The following is a 20,058-nucleotide window of genomic DNA, read 5'->3' on the forward strand; positions in this document are numbered from 1 at the left end:
CGGCGGACCCGCCCCGCCGTATCTGGCCGCGTTCAGGGTGTGGGGGGCTGCCCGGGGCGGCGGGACGGTATCTTCCGCCGCCGCCTTGGCTCTGCCCCCGCGTCGAGGGAACAAAGGAACCCGCGGCCGGCACGGTGGGGGGGCCGGGGCCTGCGGCGGCGCGGCGGGGGAAAGCGCACCCAGGTGCGTCCCCCGCCACCCTCGTCGTGCGCCCGGTCTCGGTGCAGCCCGCGGCTCCGATCCCCCACCGTGCCCTGGTGTGCCTCCGATGTGTCAGTGCCGTGTTTCTCTAACCTGCCTGCTGCGCCCGACAGGCTCACTGACCGGAAACTTTCTTTTGTTTCTTTCTTGTCTGTTTCTTTCCCGGTATTTTTAAGTGGTGCTCGAGCCTCAAGAGACAAAATTCACATGTGAAGTTGAAGATAATACACTATCAACCTAAGAGTTACCCTTTCCGTTTTAATGCTCAGAACTTTGTCCATAAACATCTTGAGGTTGTGCTGTCATTTACAGAGCTGCCAAAATGTTGTGGACATGGAACCTGTAATTTGAGCAGAGAATGTAACGTACCCGTGAAACTTGTAGTTCTGTAGCAGCTGATCTCTTGGTACCATTTGATTTGGTTTGGGGACTGTTTGGTGGTGTTTTCTTTCTCCTTCCATAAACAGAATTGTCAAGGAAATACCCCGTATATAAAACTCTGGGGTACAACTGATTATTGAAGAGAAACGGAAATTTTCTCTTTTAGACATTTAGTCTATGCAAGGCCGGAGCTAGCTAAAGCTATGATGGTAATCGGTAAGTTACTGGGGAATGACAGGTTAGGTTTCTCTGTGAAAGTCACAAGGGGATGAGTAAGGAAAATTCAGTGATTGCTAGAGGTGAGCAGGTGGTGGCTCTGGAAAGTGCAGAAGGTGGAGGTTTTGGGGAAGAGTGTGCTTCAGTGCTTCATACAGGTCTGGAATAAGTAACCCAGTTTCTCTTTCCTTCACATTCCTGCCAATCTTTGCACCTTTGTTGCAGTTGGCTGCTTGTCCTGCTTTTAGTTTCACCTGCTTTCTTTTTCAGGTGTTGGGAATGAAAGTCACCTTACTGACAGAATTCCAGAGGAAGTTGATGTGTGTGAATCCTGGCAAAGAAAGGCTGAGAGGCCCAGTGCTGGGAGAAAGAGGAAGGTTTACTGGTGGGGGTGGGGAAGTGATGGGGGAAGATCTGTTGCTTGTATGCTGCTAATTTCCATATGCTTTTGTTCTAGTTGTCTTAGTTATGCTCCTCTTATGCTCTCTGGCAGTTGTGCCAATGGGGGAAGCATAAGGTTGTAGCTTACCTAGCAAGTAGTTGCAGTCCCCAGGCATTCCTAGCTCCTCGGATTTCCAAGTAACCAACAGATTAGCTCTTTCTTTTGTGGTGAGACTACTTTATTCACATGTAAGCTGCTGCAGAATGAAAGAGATGGAATTTTCTTTTGTATGGTATTGGCCTGTGACTTGAGCGATTGAACTGTTGATCCTACCCAGTATCCAATTGCAGGTTGGACAAAATTGTCAATGACTTGAGAATTTTTTGTTGAAGTCTAATATCTGTGCAGAACTCCGTGTTAAGTCTGACAAGAAATGTAAAACTAAAAATATTCCAATATTCTTAAGTATGCTTTTCAGGTTTGGTTTTGAGGGGTTAATATTTCAATAAAGTTGCTTTTTCGAACTTCATATGGTTAAGGTGATTACTAGCTAGCAAGGAGAATCACACAATGTGTCCAGAAGGCAGTGGCTACTTCCCTGGTCCGCAAAAGAATTCTTTTTACAGCCAAATATAGTACAAATCAGTGGTTTATATATGTTCAAAATGATCATTTTATCAACTTCCAGTATTCAAATGTGGTGGAAGTCGGGTTAGTCTTCCTAGAAAAGAGGAGTCTCCAGTTCTTGTTTGTGGAGATAAAGAGAACAAGTTTATCCACATGAAGTCTATTCAGTGTTAGTGAAGATCTTCACTGATTTTCTTGCAACAACAACAAAGCAGTGGAAAGAACTAGTGATTTTTTGTTTTGTTTTTTCCTTGCCAAGTTTGAGGTTGGTAGTTGAGTCAGTTGATTTGTTGAGTGGCAAACTTTACTGTTACCCTTGAAAATAATTTGAATTTTCTTAGAAAAGCTAAACCGTTGAAAAAAAAATCACATTGGAACAAAAAGCTGTGCTGGAAAAGTAGAAATGGAAAGCTTAGAAAGAGAAATCACAGCAACAGAGAAAGGTCTCGTGGCGCTGGCCGTATGTAGGAATTATTACTCAGTCATATGGTAATGTTTGAGCAGTAGTTAGTATTTATAATCTTCAGTCCTGAAACTGTACCTATCTGGTCGAGTCTTGTCCTATCTGTAGTAATGGTCCATGCGGATCCCTTCACATTTCTAACCTTTACACCCCCTCAGATACTGACCTAATCAAGAAACTGGCTGTTTCTTTTTTTTTTTTTCTTTCTGTTTAGCGGAAACATTAGTAAATCTTTCTTAAACAGCATTAGAGTTAGTCAACATGTTTTTTAGATGAATGTGTGGAGTTACTGGTTATTTTTACAGTTTCAGTATATCTCTGTGAATGTGGCTTTGAAACAGACTCAGTAAAAGAATGAAGAAAGGTGGTTTCAGTTTATTCCAGGATACATGGAACTTGCAAAAGAGGCAATGAAGTTTTTCAGTCCTCAGTGAAATTGTATAAACAAGATGCCTTTTTGCCTGGCTTTCTCTGGTCTCATAATGATTCTGGGTAAACCGTTCATTTAGATGGGAGCATAGAGCTATCTTAATTGCAGTTTATGCATACCTGGGACGGTCAGTCTTTTCCATTATGCCAGAGAAGCTGGCTATTCTTAAGAACTGGTTTAACCTCCCAGATTGCTTGCTTCACATTCATATGGAAGTACTTCAACTGGTTTGTCTGTGGTGTAAGTAGGGTAGATAAGGCTTTCCACAAATCTGAGAACCTGTTCAGCCTAAACTGAATGTTTGCTTGGGTGGATGCAGGGTGTGATGAAACTGTTCCTCCCTCTGCAAACTCATTATTTTAATGAATGAGAATATCCCTCAAGCCTTTTACCTTGCATTCCTATCCTGGTATCTTTAAGCTGGAGCATACTGCTTACCTGTGAATATGTTCTGTTTTATTCTTTAGCAATTTCACCAACACCTCCATTTTTGGTGTTACGCTGCAGTTTGGGGTTTAATTCTCAGGGTTTTTACCTCTTTGAGAACATTATCAAATGTGTTCCTAAATAACTTTTGTTCAGGATTTTAAGCAGCTGTGAGACCTTTTGCTTCCTACCACTTCAGCCCATGACCATGATGTTATTTTGAGGCAGCCAGGGTAGTGGCAGCTCAAAGGGAGCTGAGCGAAGGACTGGAGCCCAACTACTGACATCTCAAAGTTGATATTCATACTTTAGCAGAGTTTGCAGCCTACTGTAATTGCAGAACTATTACTCTACCAGAAATCTCCCAGAAGCCTCTGTGAGACTATTCTAGGCACTGTGGTGTAGCTATCCAAACTGCACTGCAGCTAAAGCAGTTTAGAAAAATCTGGCTGTGAGGTAGACCTGCAATGATACTAAAATTGTTTCAGCATATCTCATACAGATTCACAACATCTTTTCTTTTTAAAATTTATGACTGGTCCACATATGAACACACTGATTTTTATTATTTTTTTTTAATTTATTTTTTCTCTTTGTGTGTAGTGTCAGGAGTGCTTTTAACTCAGATACATTACTGAGTCATTTCTTAAAACACAGAGAACTGACAAATGTGCATGTGGCAGTTAAGCTTTAGTATGTCTGTAGCTGAAATCAGTGTTGCGGCTACAGGCTTTTGCTATGTAATCTGTGAAATTTTCTTTTTAACATAGAGCTAAGTTGTGATGCTCAAAAAATGAAAAGGTTGCTTAGCATTGGTGTGTAAATAGCAGGATTCCTCAAAGAGGTCACTGCTGTCTGGTTATATGTAGCAGATTGCTGTGGAGATGTCATGAACTTTCTTTCATTCATTATGATAAATATCTCTTATTTTGCCATGTACTGCCTCCACTGAGCTGCATCTTGCCTGTTTTCTTTCTCTTCCAACCCTCAAGGCCAAATATAGTTTCTGTGGTAGACATATTGAAACTTTTATGAGTGAGAATTTTGTAAACACTGTACAAGGCTGTTGTTTTGGCACCCTCCATTTTAAAAGCACTTTGGCTGTTTATGTGGCTTTTCTTGGTTTTGGCCGAAAAGTCTTCCTAGTACACAGTGTATCTCTGTGGTGGCTTGTCCCACACTGGAAGGATTTGCCTTTGTTATTTGAAATATAGAGACTGTGTGAGCAAGTGCTGCTTGTAAATGCTTTGTAGGCACCCTCCTTGGAGAGAATAATATCTGCTGGAATTTACTAGGAAAGCTGTATTTTCCCTTACTGTCCAATTGCCTCCTTTTTAGACTAAGTTGTCTTGATTCTTATGCATTTATGGTTTTAAGTGCTCTTCTGGTTTCTTGTACGTGCCAGGATTGTAGGAGACTTGCTAAGCCTGTTTAAATTCTTTCTTCTTTCAATCCTTGATCACTGACCACAAAGTTGTAGGGTTTCATTTTCTTCTGATGATATCATTGCATCACCCTCTCTTACCTTTTGAAGAAAACATCAAATTTCAAGACTGGTTGATTATACTGGTGATGGCAGCAGGTCATGAAGATAGTTCTGCTTGAACATGTTTCGGTTCAGACAGATGGGGGAAAAACACTGAGCTTGCCAGCATGGTGCGTGTGTTGAGGTGTCTGGCAGACCACAGCCCCTGTATGTGCTGCACCTATTGGCAGAGCAGTAGATTGGGCAACCATTTCTATTTTAATGATCACTCACTAGCATGGTAAAGAATTTGTTGCTCCATCCTTTTAAGGGTAGTTGTCTAAGTGAGTGATACTCTGAGCTTATCATCCACTATGTTTGAAAGAGCTGGGGTGTCTAGCACTATTACTAGATTATAGGATATTTTTTTTTTTGACCTATTACTGAGAGGTCAAGCATAGGCAGAAGTACTTCTCTTAAAGATTTTATTGTAGAACAAGTGCTATGAGGCTGAGAATATATGAATGTGATAATTAAAGACAATAAGGTACAGTTTGTATTCTCCTTCACCCCCTTCTTTTAAGTCAACACCAGGAAGGAAGGCTGAACACAGAATTTGGAGGTTGTCAGGGTTTCAGCTCAGGAAAAGCGTTTTCCTCTTCCACAGGGCTCCAGCACCAGAAAATGATTCTGTTTTGTACTGGCCCAGGAAGAACTGAAAGGCAACTGAGGGGGATGTGTCTGAGGTCAGCAGCAACTGGGAGGATCAAACCCCACGCTCTCCTACCAGTACACAGCAGGGTTTTTCCTATAGCACAGGCTGCAGGCATTTTTCTTTGTATGTGCGTTTTGACAGTGTTAATTTTCATTCTTTGGGGCCTTGTCCCAAATTCTGCCTTTTAAAAATGTACTGTTATCTGAAGAGATGCTCTGTGTATCAGTGGTACGTTTATAACAATTGCTAGTTCACTGAACAAAAACCAGTTAGATGTGATTCAGTGTGTCCTCAATTTCAGCTCCCAGTTCTGCCTCCTCATTTTTTGGGGGGAGATTGCGAGATGTTGCTTGAAGAAGAAACAGATTTTACTGCTAGGAACTGTGAACCTGAAACAGTATAAAGGAAACAACTCTTCTGTTAGCTTGTTAATCTGAAGGTGGGAGGTGAGGATAGAAACCTGTTTCTATCTTCTGTTTGAAATACTTACACTGATTTCAAAGAGGTGAAGTCAAATTGTGAATTTTGCACAACTATTTTTGTCTTTCTTATTGTGAGTCCATTTTGAGGCTCTTGAACTGGAAGATAATGTTCTGACATTCTATTCTTCCCTGACCATCAAAAGTCTTTGCTGCAATATGTTTGACTTCTGTAGAGCAATTGCAGACTTTCAAGTTGTGGAGCAGGTGGGGGAGAGAAGAGGGGCCCAAGACTCAATTGCACTTACTGCTGTCTGCTTTCTTGGCTGAGCTGAGGGTTCTTGAGTACTGTGATAGTTTAGAAAGACTTAACTAACTTGGGTTTGCCTCCAGCTTCAGAGCCTAAGTTTGGGGTTGCTTAATCAATTTAATTTGCGAGTTCTAGTAATTAATTAAAAAAAAAAATACAAAAAAAACCCCAAACAAACAAACAAAACCAACCTAACGAAAACCCCAAAACAACACAAAACCTAAACCAATGAGGCTATTGGCCACACAGCAACTAACAGTTCATAAGGTTAAGGCAGGAACATGTGCCTGGAAGAGAGGGTAAGAGGGTAGTAAGTAGTGTCCTTCTTGTGGCTTTTGTTGCCAACAGCCTGGTGGGTCCTACCACACAGGAAAGGGAAAAGGATTAACTCCTTCCCTAACTTACTGGTGGTAGTGGTTTCCTCCCCTGCAGAGTATGCATATGCCGTTTTCCTGGCTGCCTGGCTTTGCCATAATATGACTTAGTCATTCCAGAGAGTTACTTACTACTTCTCAGTTGGATCAATGGACAAGAGGCAACATGGAAAGGAGGAGAAGAGTTTTGGTGGAGGAAAAAGCTCTCTAAGGTTAAAGGCAGGGGGTGGAAAATCCAGCCAGCATTCCACTCCTGCATGTGGCAGGCAAAAGCTTCTGAATGAATACAAAGCTGGAGTTGTGTTTCAGTGGACTAGCTGGGGCCACGAAGGGATGGCCGCTTTTCAAAGGGGACATACAGGAAATGTTTTTGGAGTGGTGCATGTAATGGAGCAAGTATTGCACAAAAAGAGGCATTAAATCTGATAATGATGTGCTTCAGTCCTAGAATTCATAGGGCTCTTTCACGCCTTTTAGCTGCAAGCTTCTTTGCAAGTGTACATTACAATGGAAGTGTCATGCTTTGTGTCTTCATCGGAAGTCTTGTTGACTGTTCAGGGCTAAATTTCTTAGGGTAGCTAAGTTCGGATACTTAACCTAAACAGCAAGTGGGTTCACACCACACACGATGAATGTTTGGGGGGCATTAGAGCTGGAAATAAGCATTCGTATTTTATTCATTGCAGAGTTGCCAGGTATTAAATGGGGTATAGCCTTTCCTACATTCCTGGATTACATACGATAAACCTTTGAGTGAACTTGTTTGCCATGGCAGCAAGGTATCCATTGTTTTATTTTAGGATAGGGGCAAATAGAAACAAGTTTGTGTTTAACTGCAGCAGACATTATGGTTGGTTTATCAATTCTACTGCCCCTTTGGGGATTAGAAAAATTAAAAATTCAGGACTTGATCACCCTGGAATGATTTAGCTGATTTTATTTTATGGACAATGTCAAAAAGATGGCAACCTATTCTGTGGTGGCTCCTGCCTTTCTTAAGGAATCATGGAATTTGGTGAGCTTCCCAAAAGCCTTCTGCAAACCTCCACAGTCTCCATGAAGTTCAGGAAAATGTGTGCTGAAATACAAATCCTGGAAATGGAGATGACTTGAACTGCAAGATATGCTAAATTTAGCAGTGTGCTGTACATCTGTGTTACCAGTTCTAGAATCTGCTAAGTCTGAAATTTCTTAGTCTGATGGAAACTTAATGCCAACTCTCTTTGAATCCTATCTTGTAGCTGCTGAGTCTTACTCTTGTGATTCTGTGAAAGACTGTGTTTCCACACTGATGATAAAGTTTGTGCAGATGATATTTCAGTAGAACTTAGTGCTCTTGGATTCATCTTCTGTGCCTTTGGGGGAGACTTCTTTATTCTACCTGTCAACGGAGACAGTACTTTTCATCTAAATTATAGCTTCAAGAGGGTGGAGTTGTGGGCTTAAAATAGCTATTTTTTTTCCCCTGTATTTTACAAGGGAAAAGCTGCCATCTATATTAAGTTTTTTTGTTTTTGTTTAAGTAATATTTGAAACCTGTGTAAATTTGGACTGCTCATATGCAAAGTTTTTCTGGCTAACTACTAGCCAAGAGGTTAATGGACTCGGCTTTGCCTTATATCATCAAATAGAAGCTATGCCTTGCTGCCTGTCCTTTATCTTGGTATGGATCAATTTAGGCACATTTGCATGGTGCTGTTCAGGTTTGTAGTAGCCTACCAGTCTTCATTAAGGATAAAAAGAATTTTGGTCTTGTTCATTGAGCACTGTTCTGCTATTTGTATGTAACACCTACTTTCAGAGTACAGTTCCATTATCTTCCCTTGGTGAAACTTCATGCCTCCCAGTTCTATGAGTTGTATTATCATCTAGGCTTCTGTAAGTCAGAGTGTGGAAGACAGAAGATACCCTACACTTCCTGTGTTTAATGTGACATCACTTTGATTGTGTTATTTTGTCAACTCTAGGTAGTAAGATGGAAATTTTTGCACTCTGATCGGCAGAGGAAGCCAGTGGTTCACCTTCTGTAAACTCTGCCATTTATGTTTTCTTCCATGAGACGATGTTTCTAGCCTTAAAAGGCACTTTTTTTGGGTTTCTAAAATTCATTGGTGCTTGGTAGAGTGTGAGTGTACGTATCCTATAACTAAGGGTGTATTGAGGTAATGTTTGGCAGTTTTGCACTTGTTGATAGCTTTTATTTTGAGGAAAGAAGAGAAAGCATCAGTGGTAAATAGTACTTCTTAAAAGTACTTAAAAGTACTTAAAACGTGATTAAGTAGATGAAAGCTTGGAAAGAACTGTTGGTTTACGGTGCTGTGTTAGGCCTTCCTATTACATATCATAATTTCATTTCATCTCCATCACAAATACTGTGTAGTGTTTTTCGTCAGCTGGCTCATCTGGTTTTCAACTGAACACAGAAATACATTCAGTATTTTCCTCAGGAGTTGGTGGACTAGCTTGTCTTCTCATTGACGATTCTGAAATGGTTAAATCAAACACCATTCAGACTTGAGACTGTTCATTGTATCCTAATAATGTGTCGGACACTTCAGTTAGCAATAGTTTTGTGACAATGACAACATAGTGCAGTACTGACTGGTTTATGCAGTCATGGCGTCTCATCTCACAGTAAGTAAGTAAGCTTTAGTCAGGGTATCTCTTTTACTTTCTGCACTGTGTTTCTGCAAAGGAAATATTTAATCTTCGTAAAACTTAATCTATGAATGAAATACTTTGATTGAGATCTTTTGTGACTTTGACCCATTCAGGTATTGGGGGTTGAACACAATTTATATAAAATGAGAAGGAAATTAACAAAAATAACTTTCAACTCTTTCTTCCTGAATGAATCACCGCCCTAACCAGTAAGACTTTGCCATTTCATTGTTTTGGATAGTTGAGTACCTAACGTTACGGTTGAATTGCAAACTAACTCTTGAGACTTCAGTAAAAAAACACTGACAACCTAAAACTCAGTGAACACATCCCAGAGTTCAAATCCTGGAATAAAACTGTTGCTTGCTGGAGAGCCTGGATCCCCTTTGTTTGTTTCATGCATTTTGCTGCTGTCTTGAAAAGCATGAAAAAATAGCTTATGGCATGACTATCCAAGCAGAAGATAGCAACAGGGAAGGAGAAAAATGGGTGCAAAAACCTTAAAGTTGTCCAGAAGCACAGGATCTGGTTATAGGATAGGAATCCCAGTTCTCCTTATAACAGATGTGGCTCAATACAAGAATTTGGCATCTGAGGAAGAACAACTTTCTGTATCACATAATTAACCTACCATCCTGAAAAAAAATTAGTGGTCTGGTTTCCTCCAGGACTGAGACAGAGGAAATCTGGTCTAGTGGGATTTTTGTGGATCTCCTAGGTAATATTCGGTGAATGTATGAGGACAGAAGTATCCAACCCTCCTTAATCTCCGCTACTTTGCTCTTTCAGGTGTCCTTAGATAATGGCTTGAGTAGTGATTAACGTCCAGCCCAGTGAAGCTGGTTCATTTCTTGTTCTTACTCCTTTTAGCCACTTCTCCGTCTTAGCTGTGTGATCTGTTTCTTCTATGGTGATACAGTATTGTTCTAGGCTCTCTACATGGCACCTAGCTGTAACCTTGCAAAGTCAGTTCCAAAAATGTAGAGAAATAATAGGTAAACAATTATAAAGGATCATTTATATGTTAGGGAGTACTTTGCTCTGATGAACAACTAATTGGAAGCTGGGAACTACCTTTGTTGTGTTTGCGCATAACGTAACCAGTCACAGAGTGTTTTATCTGCTAAGAACCTCTAATAAGGATTTCAGGTATTATTACAAAGAACACATGAAAGGTCTGTTATTCAACTACACTAGCAATAAAAACCAAGCTATGTATATAATCACTGTACCAAGATCAGGTCTTTCATTGACTTTTAGTGTTGAGAAGGGAAAGGTGCTGGAGAGCTTGCTTTGGCCAGGAAGGTGGTTGGATGTTTGGTGGTGGTGGTGGGTGTTGGGTTTTTTTGATTGGTTTGGGTTTTGTTTGTTTTTTGTTGTTTTGTTTTCCTGCAGCTTCATGGGGTGCTAGATTCTCTATCATTCTTGTGGGCTTTCTCTGCAACCTCTCCAACAGGCTCTCCTGTGCTGAGGACACCAGAACTGCACAAAGTATTGCAGGTGGGGTCTCACGAGAGCAGAGTAGAGGGGTAGAATCGCCTCCCTTGACCTGCTGGTCACACTCCTTTTGATACAGCCGGGCATATAGTTGGCCTTCTGGGCTGCAAGTCTGCTGCACACTTCTGGGTCATGCCCAGCTTTTCATCCACCAGTACCCCCAAGCCCTCCTCCACCCAGCTGCTCTCAATCCCTTCATCCCTAGCCTGTGTTTGTACTGGGGGTTGTCCCAGTCCATGTGCAGGCCCTTGCACTTGGCATTGTTGAACCTCATGGAGTTCACATGAGCCCACTTCTCAAGCTTGTCCAGGTCCCTCTGAATGGCATACTACCCCATACTATCAGGCATGATGGAAAGGCTCCATATAGTGGTACAAGAAGGGAAAAAAAAAAAAAAGTAATCATAAGAGGGAACTGCAATTAATTTACAGCTTTGGAAACTAACAATGGGAACCATATTGCAAACATTTAAGAATTAGGAGCAATTGCAGCAGGATGAGAGAGAAGTCTTCCAGGAGGAAACACATCACAACGCACAGGAAGGGCAGTGTTTTAACAGCTGTTACTGAATAGCTGTTTAGAGGCACACATGCAAAAATATTTGCTGCTTTGTCTCCATAGCTGGACTCTGCTTCTGCATTGCTACATTCTTATCATTCCTCTCCCTTCTGGAAAATGAACTGTACTGTTTTTTAGGGTGGTTTAGCATTTTGTAGAACTATCTGAGAATGATATAGGAGTTTACTTTGACATAAATATATGAAGGAATTTTTTTGGAAGAAAGTTGTGTACTTTCTTTGAAGGATTTGAAAATGATACGGTTCCTTTGTTTTGAGAACTGAATAAATGTTTTGTAGCATGAATTTGACACCTTAATTGAAATATTATGCTATGTATTCCTTTCCTATGCAAGCGAAGACATTTTTTACAAAATTTAAATGTATGTGAAGAAAGAGGTCATATAGCTAGTTTTAGTCTTTCTTCCTGTTCTTTGTCATCTAACCGTGAAAACCATTATTGTCCTTAATGGCAATCTTACATGTGTGAATGTGGAGAAAAGAACTGTTAGACTGGTTACCTGAGTCTCAATGACAGATTTGACCTTTTTTTGTGTATAAAATATTGGGGAAGTATGATGATAAAATTAGGTACAAAACAGCAGAGATGCATCTTGGTTTTCTGTATTGTGGAAATAGGCTTAACAAGCTTTTATCTTCTGTCAGTGCAGTTGTGTCTCCTGCATACACTTTGATTTGTCCAGGAGGTGTTTCATGTATCAAGATACAAAATTAACTTCAAAACCTGCAGACTAGCACTGTGTGTAAAAACCTCACTGATGACTGTATTGCTTATTTGAAAAGAGCATTTCATTTTGCCCACTTTTGAAAAATCATAGCGGTATTAGTTCTTACTTTGACTTTTTTGGCTGTTGTGCAGCAAAGTGAATTAAACTTTATTTAAAGGTGCAGTATGCAAATTAGAAACAAATTTTCATTGTCAGTGCTTGTGAATTTTCTCCTTATAACATCTTGAACTTCTTCAATGATAACCATACATGATGTCATTGCAGCTTTTTTTGCTAGAAAGTAGTATTTCCTGTTTAATGTGTTACTGAGTTTGTGGATTCAGACTCAGAATTCTCTCTGTATTCCTTCAACAGTATTGACACAATTCAGAGTCTGTAGGTAAAGTTTGTTTTCTGCCAAAATAGCAATTTGATGTTATATCCTGTTATGTGGTGTTTTTCATGTGTGGTCTTGTTATTTTCTTCCCCCACCCAGCCACCCACCCTGATTTTCACTTAGTGTCTCTGCAGTGTGTGATGGCTTCTTGATTCTCTGGAGAAGAAGCAAAGAGCTGTGTTTTCTGGGTAGCTCAGATCAACCTATAGGAAAATCTACTGAATCAGGAGTGTAGAAGTTTCTCTGTTTTGTATGCCACATAGTAATTTGTTATCGTACTCTTGGAAGATGGGCATCATTCATGACTCTTTGTCAGTTACTGTTGACTGACGAAGACAGTTGACAGTGTTGATGGCATGTTTACTCTTGAACTTGATCAGCAAACATGCTCTGAGAGCTCATTTTTTGGCTCTCCATGGACATCATTGCTGTTTGTTCCCCGACAGAATGCTAGGTTTTTTCTTCCAGAGTGAAGGGAAGAAAGAACATCGACCTAGATGCTTTTTCTCCAAATTAATGTTAAATGGCGTTGTTAGCTTGCTTACTTGACATTCCATGACAGAGTTTCATGTTACTTCTAAAATCTAAAGGTATTACGGGAATATGGATATTGTGCTCTTGATTTTTTTGAGAGCCTTCTCAAAAAAGGGGTGCAGAATTTCCCGCTGTCACATGAATTGTCTTTTATTGCAAAATAGGTATCTAGAGGGCATTTATTGCAAAATGGCTTGGACCAACATTCGTGTTTCAAATGCCCCTAAAGCATGGTTTTATGCTATGTTCACTAGAAAATGGTTGATATCTAACATTTATGTAGCCTGAAGGTGCAAGTTCTCTTTTAGGCTTTCTTTTCTCTGGTGCATGAGAGTAGTGCTTCCTACAAATAAGCCCAGGCTTTCCCGTATGGTGTCTGCAGAGACCATTAGGCAGATACCCTTCAAATGGCAGGTCACCAAAACTATTTTCACAAAATTGATCTTTAAAAATCCTTTAAAAATAATGTTCATTAGAAGTAAATAATGAAATAACTTAGACCAGTTGAAAAGATTGTGCTGAAGCAGAAAGGCTTTTTTCCCCACATCAAGGGAAGAAGGTAGAAAAGAGCTTTGCCTTGTACATTTGTACATTTGTTGATATGGTAGGGGGAGGGTTTCAGATAGCCTCTATACTATACACATGGAAATGGAGTTGATGAACAGAAATCTTACAAGAATTGTGTGTATCGGTGGTTTTTTATTAAAAGATTATTCTTGCTCCTGTGTTACCTATAATATTACACAGCGTCCTGAGAAAATCAACCTTAGTGTGTTCAATGTGCGGTCTGTGGAGAGGAATTTGTTATAAACTAACTCGTCTTTAGTCATAAGTAGTTCTGTCATCATATGGCTTGATCCAATGGTCCTTGCCATTCTTCTTCAGAATAACAGTATTTTTGATGCCTGCTTCCATCTGAAGACCAGAGGCTTGCCATTATATGGACCTTACTGTTTGATACTGTGTTAGTAGAACACCTTGAAATATTCATAACACTAGTAGTGCATAGACCTGTTAGGGTTTAGCAGCATTGTGCTCTTCTTTTACACCTAGTAGTAGGGAATAGTTAAGTTTGAAGAATATGTGTCTCTCTGTGTTTGATCTTCTGATTGTGGGGAGCCTATGAGAGTTTCATATTACTTCTAAAAGCTGAAGTAGCATAATTTCTTATGTATGTTCATTGAGAAAGTGTACTCGAATATATGCTCCAGAAGTGTTTAAATGAGAGAACAGAAGTGATTTTCCAAATTAGAAAATGCTGTGGAGAATTTGCCTTTTGGAGAATGTACTGCTGTTATTGTAGCATTTGTTATTTGTTTTCAAGTTTGTGAAAACGAAGATGCTAAGCCCTGTCAATAGTGCATTTTTTTGATTGCTATTAAATATAAAGCGTCTTAATTCCTAACATGTACACTAAATGTGGAGGCTTACTCTGTTCTATTTGCTACTTGGTAGCATTTTAGGTTTTTGTTTTTAATATTGAAAATCCTTTTACTTTGAAGTAGAAGATAACCTTTCCCTTTCTCCTACAGATCCAGACATTTAATGTAGAAGCACCATGCCAGACCGTGGAAGATTTAACGAATGGGGTTGTGATGGCCCAGGTTCTTCAAAAAATGTAAGAAATTGTTTATTTAGTTAATTAAATACTTTATCTATAATTCTTTCTATATTTAAGTGTATTTTAGTTTAAACTTGGTATTCCATGAAGATGTAGTTTTCCTATGCTTAGACAGCACTTTAATATGGAACATGACTGGTATGATTTTTTTCTCTATAGCTTTCAGATAAGTATATTAAATGCAAAGAAAAAAGTTTTATGGAGGTATTTATTCAAGTGTGAGCTTATTGGAAAGTAAGATGGATTAAAAGTAAGATTGCAAATTCAAACTTTTTTGAAAAGTTGGAACCAGTACAAGGTAAGGTATTGGCTTTGATCATTGTTTGAAACTACAGTCAGTGTATCAGTAATGTTAGAATTAGTTTCAGGCAAGAAAACTTCTGTGATAAACAGAATGGAACTGTCATATTCAGTTGTTTGCAAAGATATTACATTCCTGAAAATAAATGAAGGAATAATAGCTGTTAGTCTAGATAATGTTTTTGTTCTTTTAAACTTTAAGATGAAATAGGATAAAATGCATTAGTTCAACATCTCAGTGTAACCTAGGATGTTTCTGGGAACTACAGATATGCTCCTCAAATTAACGATATGCAGAATTGCCTATTACCACAGAAACACAACTTCTTCTCATTCATTAGAAACTTAAGCAGCATTTACCAAAGTCAGCAGTCCAAATTGAGCATGCCAGTTCCCGCAGACCTATTAAAAAAACCTAAACAATATGATGTTTTCTGTGTAATTTGTTGGAAATGAAGACTGGACATGTACAGAATAGATATGAACAGCTTTCTGTTAGAGTTCTTCTAGTTTGCATCAAAGAATCATGGAATAGTTAAGGTTGAAAATCACCTATGCAGTGTTTAATTCAACTCACCTGCTCAAAGCAGAGTCTGCCAGATCAAGTGGCCCCAGGGTTGTGTCCAGTCAGATTTTGAGTGTATGGAAGGATGGAGACTTCACAGCCCTTCTTGGCTACCTGTTCTAATACTCAATTGCCATCACAGTTTTAAAACAAAGGCAAAACCACCACCACAATGCACCATGTCCCCTGTGACTCACCTCCCAACGCCCCCCACCCAATCAAAAAAAAAAAAAAAAAAAAAAAAAAAAGGAAAAAAGCTGGGGCATTTTTTTCTTTATATTCAGTTTCGGCTTTCTGCCTCTAGTTTATTCACTGGACACCACTGAGAGGGTTATGTAAGGGTATAAAGAAGAAGGGGGACCATCAGGTATTTATACACAGGATTGGCAAGATCCTACTGAGCCTTCTCTTCTTCAGGCTAAACAGATACAGCTTGCTCAGCTTCACCTCACATGACAGATGCTCTAGCCTGTTAATCATCTTAGTTGCCCTTTGCTGAGCTTCCCTGTATGTCTAGGTCTCCCTCATACTGGGGAGCAACACTTCAGATGTGGTCTCACCAGAGCTGAGTTCTGGTTTCACCTCGATTGGCCTGCTGGCAATACTCTTCCCAGCGCAGTCCAGGATGTTGGCTGCCTTTGCTACAAGACACATCACTGGAATGTGTTCAGCTTGTTTTATACCAAGCTTTCTCTCTGCAAAGCTGTTTTCCAACCAGTTGCCCCCAGTATATACTGGTGCAGGGAACTTGCACTTACTTTTGCTGAAATGCGTAAGGTTCATGCGCTGTCAGCCCACTTCTCCAGTCTGTCAAGGTTTTTCTAAATAGCAGTACAACTATCAGGTGTATCAAAGACTCCTTCCAGTTTTGTATTGTCTGAAAACTTGCACTCTATTCCATCATCTAGGTCACTATTAAAGACATTTAATAGTATTGAACCCTTGGATATGCTGCTGGTGCACTGAACTTTATGCTGCTGCTCGTAACCGTTTGAGCCTGGCAGTTCAGCCATTTTTTAACCCACCTCACTATCCACTTATGCAGGCTATGCTTCATCAGTTTGTCAATGATGATGTTATCCTGACCAGGTGGTCTGTAGCTGGCACCTATAACAATGTCGCTTATGTTGGTCTGCCTGGTCATCCTGGCCATAATCTCTCAGCTGGTTCATAATCCATCCCAAGGCAGAGCACATGCATTCCTGCTGTTGTCTCACTCAAAAGCATGTCCTAGTCACTGCCTTCCCAGCCTGTTTGTCCTAAAGATCCTGTATTCATTCATGGCAGCAGCCATGTCATGTATGCCATCCTACCACATCTTCTTGATCCCAGTGAAGAAGTTACAAGATCCTGTGGCCTTGTAAGTAAACACTCCTGTTTTTTCTCCGTGCTACATGCATTAAGTGCACAGGCACATTACATGTGCATCCAGTCTTTTTGATTCCCTAGAATGAGAGCTTTCCCTGTAATGTTTTTCTGTAGGCCTTTTCTTGTTTATGTGTGTATGCTTGGGATGACCCCCTTTCAACCCTGTTTTGTTGACTATAAGATATCTCATGTTCACATTGTCCCACACCCTTTGCTTGACAACAAAGTCCACTATTTTGTCATTTGATGTTTGGTTGTATTTTTCCTCCTCCATTGTTCCTTGTTTAAAACTTCTTCCCAGGTGTGCCAGCCTGTTAGCGAAGATGCTTCTGCCCACCATAGTCAAGTGGATCCCACCTCTTCCAAGCATTCCTCAATTCTCAAAGAGGGTTCTGTGGTCATAGAAACCAAAACCCTGCTGCCAGCACCACTTCATAGCTGGTTGCTGGCCTGCAGGATATGTCCTGTTCTCAAGCCCTTCCCACTAACTGGTGCAACTGGGGAGAACACCACTTAGGCCTTGACCCCAGCTTCCAGAGCCATGTAATCACACTTGGTAACTTCCAGGTCTCTGTAGGTGTATAGCTGGTGCCCAGGTGGAAGAGCAGAAGAAGTAATAGCCTGAGGAGTGGACAAGCTTTGCCAGTCTTTCAACAATGCCATGAATTCAAACACCTAGCAAGCAGCAACCCTTCTTAGATGATGAGTCAGGCAGAAGATGAGGGTCCTCCATCCCTTGCTAACACTTGCCACTTCCCTCTTTTGCTACTGCCTGACTCAGGTTTACCAAACACAGATAATACATTTGACAGAGCTCCTAGCCCCTTGACTGCTGTCAGGCCACTGAATTTGTTCTGTAGTTGCAAATCCTCAGGTGGATCAGGAGCCTTCCTCCTAATGAAAGAGCAAGCTGTCAGTTCACAGGAAGAAAAAAGGGGGATCATAACTTGATGTAGTCAAGTATTTCAAGGGAACACTTTAGAGCATGTGGAAAGGTAAGATCTGGAGCATAGACTCATAAAGGCGTAAAGCAGAGAACAGTCTTTCTTTCCTATGTGAAATTTCAAAGAAGATGTAAATGCTGCAAAGTTTAATTTTCTGCACTTTTCCTTTTGCGAGGAAGATGAGGCATCACTTACAAGAATCATGCAATTTTTACGTATTTTTTCATCAAACAAACCAAATTTCAAGTCAGTTTCAATGTCAGCAGTCTTCTTGCTTCAGAGTAATTGAAGCAGTCTTTCTACTGTTTTAACGTATTTTGCTGGTACACAAAAGATGACACAACACACCTCCCCTCCCCCTGCAGAAATGGATTTTCCAACCCAGCATTTAAATCAGCTCACTTATAAGTTTTCTGAAGTCTGAACATCAAGTTTACAAGTCTGAAGGTAAATACAACATAAATTCTATACTGTTCCTTTTTTAGGATTGGAAAAATAACGTTCTTTTTATACTTGCTGGAGTATAAAAGGTGGTGACCATTTAAATTGTGTTTTCAGTTATAGTAAGTCAGGATTTCAGCGTAATCATCTGTGAATCTGTTTCAGAGTACATAGAAAAAGTGCAATAGTGACATGCATTTAGAAACAATGAAATAGTAACATATTTAATATGGGTATTCATCTTTTAACTACTGTCTGTAGTTCTTCCATAGGGCACAGGTTCCACTTAATGATGGACCAACAGTTGATAGCCATATATATTCTTGATTGACTAGTTCAAAGACTAATCAGAACTTGGGTCTAAAACATAACATACAAACCAAAATGAAACTTCAGTGTCGAAGGCCCCTCAATGACCTTACTGACTTGTACTACCATTACTTGAAGTACTGCCTTTCTCCCTGCCGTGGTGTTAAGAAAGGGAAACAGCTCTGAGATACCGTTTTCAGTTGATGAACTGATACTTTAATAAGAGGTGTACAATACAAATAACTGCATTTCTGTAGCATGATTTTAAAATATTTCCTGTAGAATTTGCCATGCTGGCACTGAATGTGGGAGTTCTTTAGTTTACCCAGTTTTTATGTAAAGATGTAAGTAATTTTAAAGTTCTTTCTGTATGCCCAGGTAATAATTTGAACCTGACAAAATTAGTATTTGGCTGTCTTACTCTGATAGTTGTGCTTCAGATTTACTATTTTGCATGCTTGTGCAATTGAGTATATTGATTCTCATGCAGAGATTTAGCGATAATATTGCTAAATCTTGACTGCATTCTGTTGAGATAAACTTTGAATTGCAGCAGCAAGCTGATCTTGGGTTGAAAAACGGGAATGATAACGTGAATAATTATTTTGAACAATATTATTGCAATACAGGGATCAGCATTTTTATAGTTGACTAGAAAACTGATCAGGAGCATGTTGACAAGACCATTTTAAGTATTTTTTTCTTGAAAACAAAAATGCATTCCACACTAGCAGTGAAATTTTCTTTTTGTCCTTCAGACAGATACCACAGGAAGAATATTTAAGTCAGGCACCTGGGAATGTTAAATGATGTGAAGCAAGTCTGGAGCAGGCATTTCGAGTCTGTCCTCCTTTTTATATTATGAGCACTGGCGCCTTCTCTGTCCCAAGAAATATAACTACATTAAAGAAAATTTTTGCAGGTATAGAAATATGTAAGAGCAAGATAACTGGGTGCTCCAGATTATTTGGAAATGTCATGCAGTGATGTTAAGTAGCAAAGAGCAAGCACAGCCTGAAAGCACCAAGTCAACTGCAAAAGGTGACATTTGCCATGAGAACTTGAACAGTTGTAGCTTTGACATGAAGTCTTCAAAGGGTGAATTTATTGTCTTGACTGGAGACAGAAAGCTTAGATGCTGTTACTCATATTCCACTGAGAAGGATACACTACGATTTCTGTAATGCGTGTTCTTTGAAATTTGGGTATCTTTCAGTATAGTTGCCTCCTGTTAGGGTTCTTCATCAATGTGTGTCCTTTGAGGCTAGTAGTACTAAAAGGTTAATTACATAAAGGTAGGAGGGGAGAATTCTGATAACTTTTGGGTGCATCAGGACTTCTACTATAGTAAATTAATGTTTAAAAAACAGCTGAAAGAGCAAATTAATACATCCAGTGAGAGTTAAAAAAAAAAAAAAAGAGAAGAAAAAAGGAGTACTTTATGAATGAAGAAAGTGCAGTCAGTGAAGAACTCAAAGGTAAAGCATTGATGAAAATTGAATGATGTTGGGGTGATGTGGTGAACTGGATGTATTTCCATAGGGGAGTAAGGGTAACGTTCCTTGAAACAAATGAAGTTTAAAAGCCTGAACTCTCTATTCTTTATATTCTTTTTAACTTCCACCTTCATAGAAAGAGTCCATTGGTACTTAAGAGGTCCAGCAACAGTAGAAACAAGATGAAATTAAGATGGTAATTTGTCATGAGAAACAGTTTCAAAGAGATTC

At 39.7% G+C, this 20,058-nt stretch overlaps 1 protein-coding gene across 7 annotated transcripts in view; it reads left to right on the forward strand.

The window, feature by feature from the left end:
* The window catches only part of HOOK3 (hook microtubule tethering protein 3), a 90,350-nt gene that overhangs the window by 461 nt on the left and 69,831 nt on the right, over positions 1 to 20,058 (forward strand). For 6 of the 7 annotated variants that reach the window (XM_030470456.1, XM_030470457.1, XM_030470459.1 and 3 more), the window contains exon 2: positions 14,316 to 14,401. In XM_030470456.1, coding sequence (XP_030326316.1) covers positions 14,316 to 14,401 — 86 coding nt within the window. Of the gene's footprint in view, positions 1 to 563; positions 608 to 14,315; positions 14,402 to 20,058 lie in introns of those variants that run through there. The other variant, XM_030470462.1, reaches the window with a different exon arrangement.

Source organism: Strigops habroptila, chromosome Z (assembly GCF_004027225.2).
Source record: "Strigops habroptila isolate Jane chromosome Z, bStrHab1.2.pri, whole genome shotgun sequence".
Classification (NCBI taxonomy): domain Eukaryota; kingdom Metazoa; phylum Chordata; class Aves; order Psittaciformes; family Psittacidae; genus Strigops; species Strigops habroptila.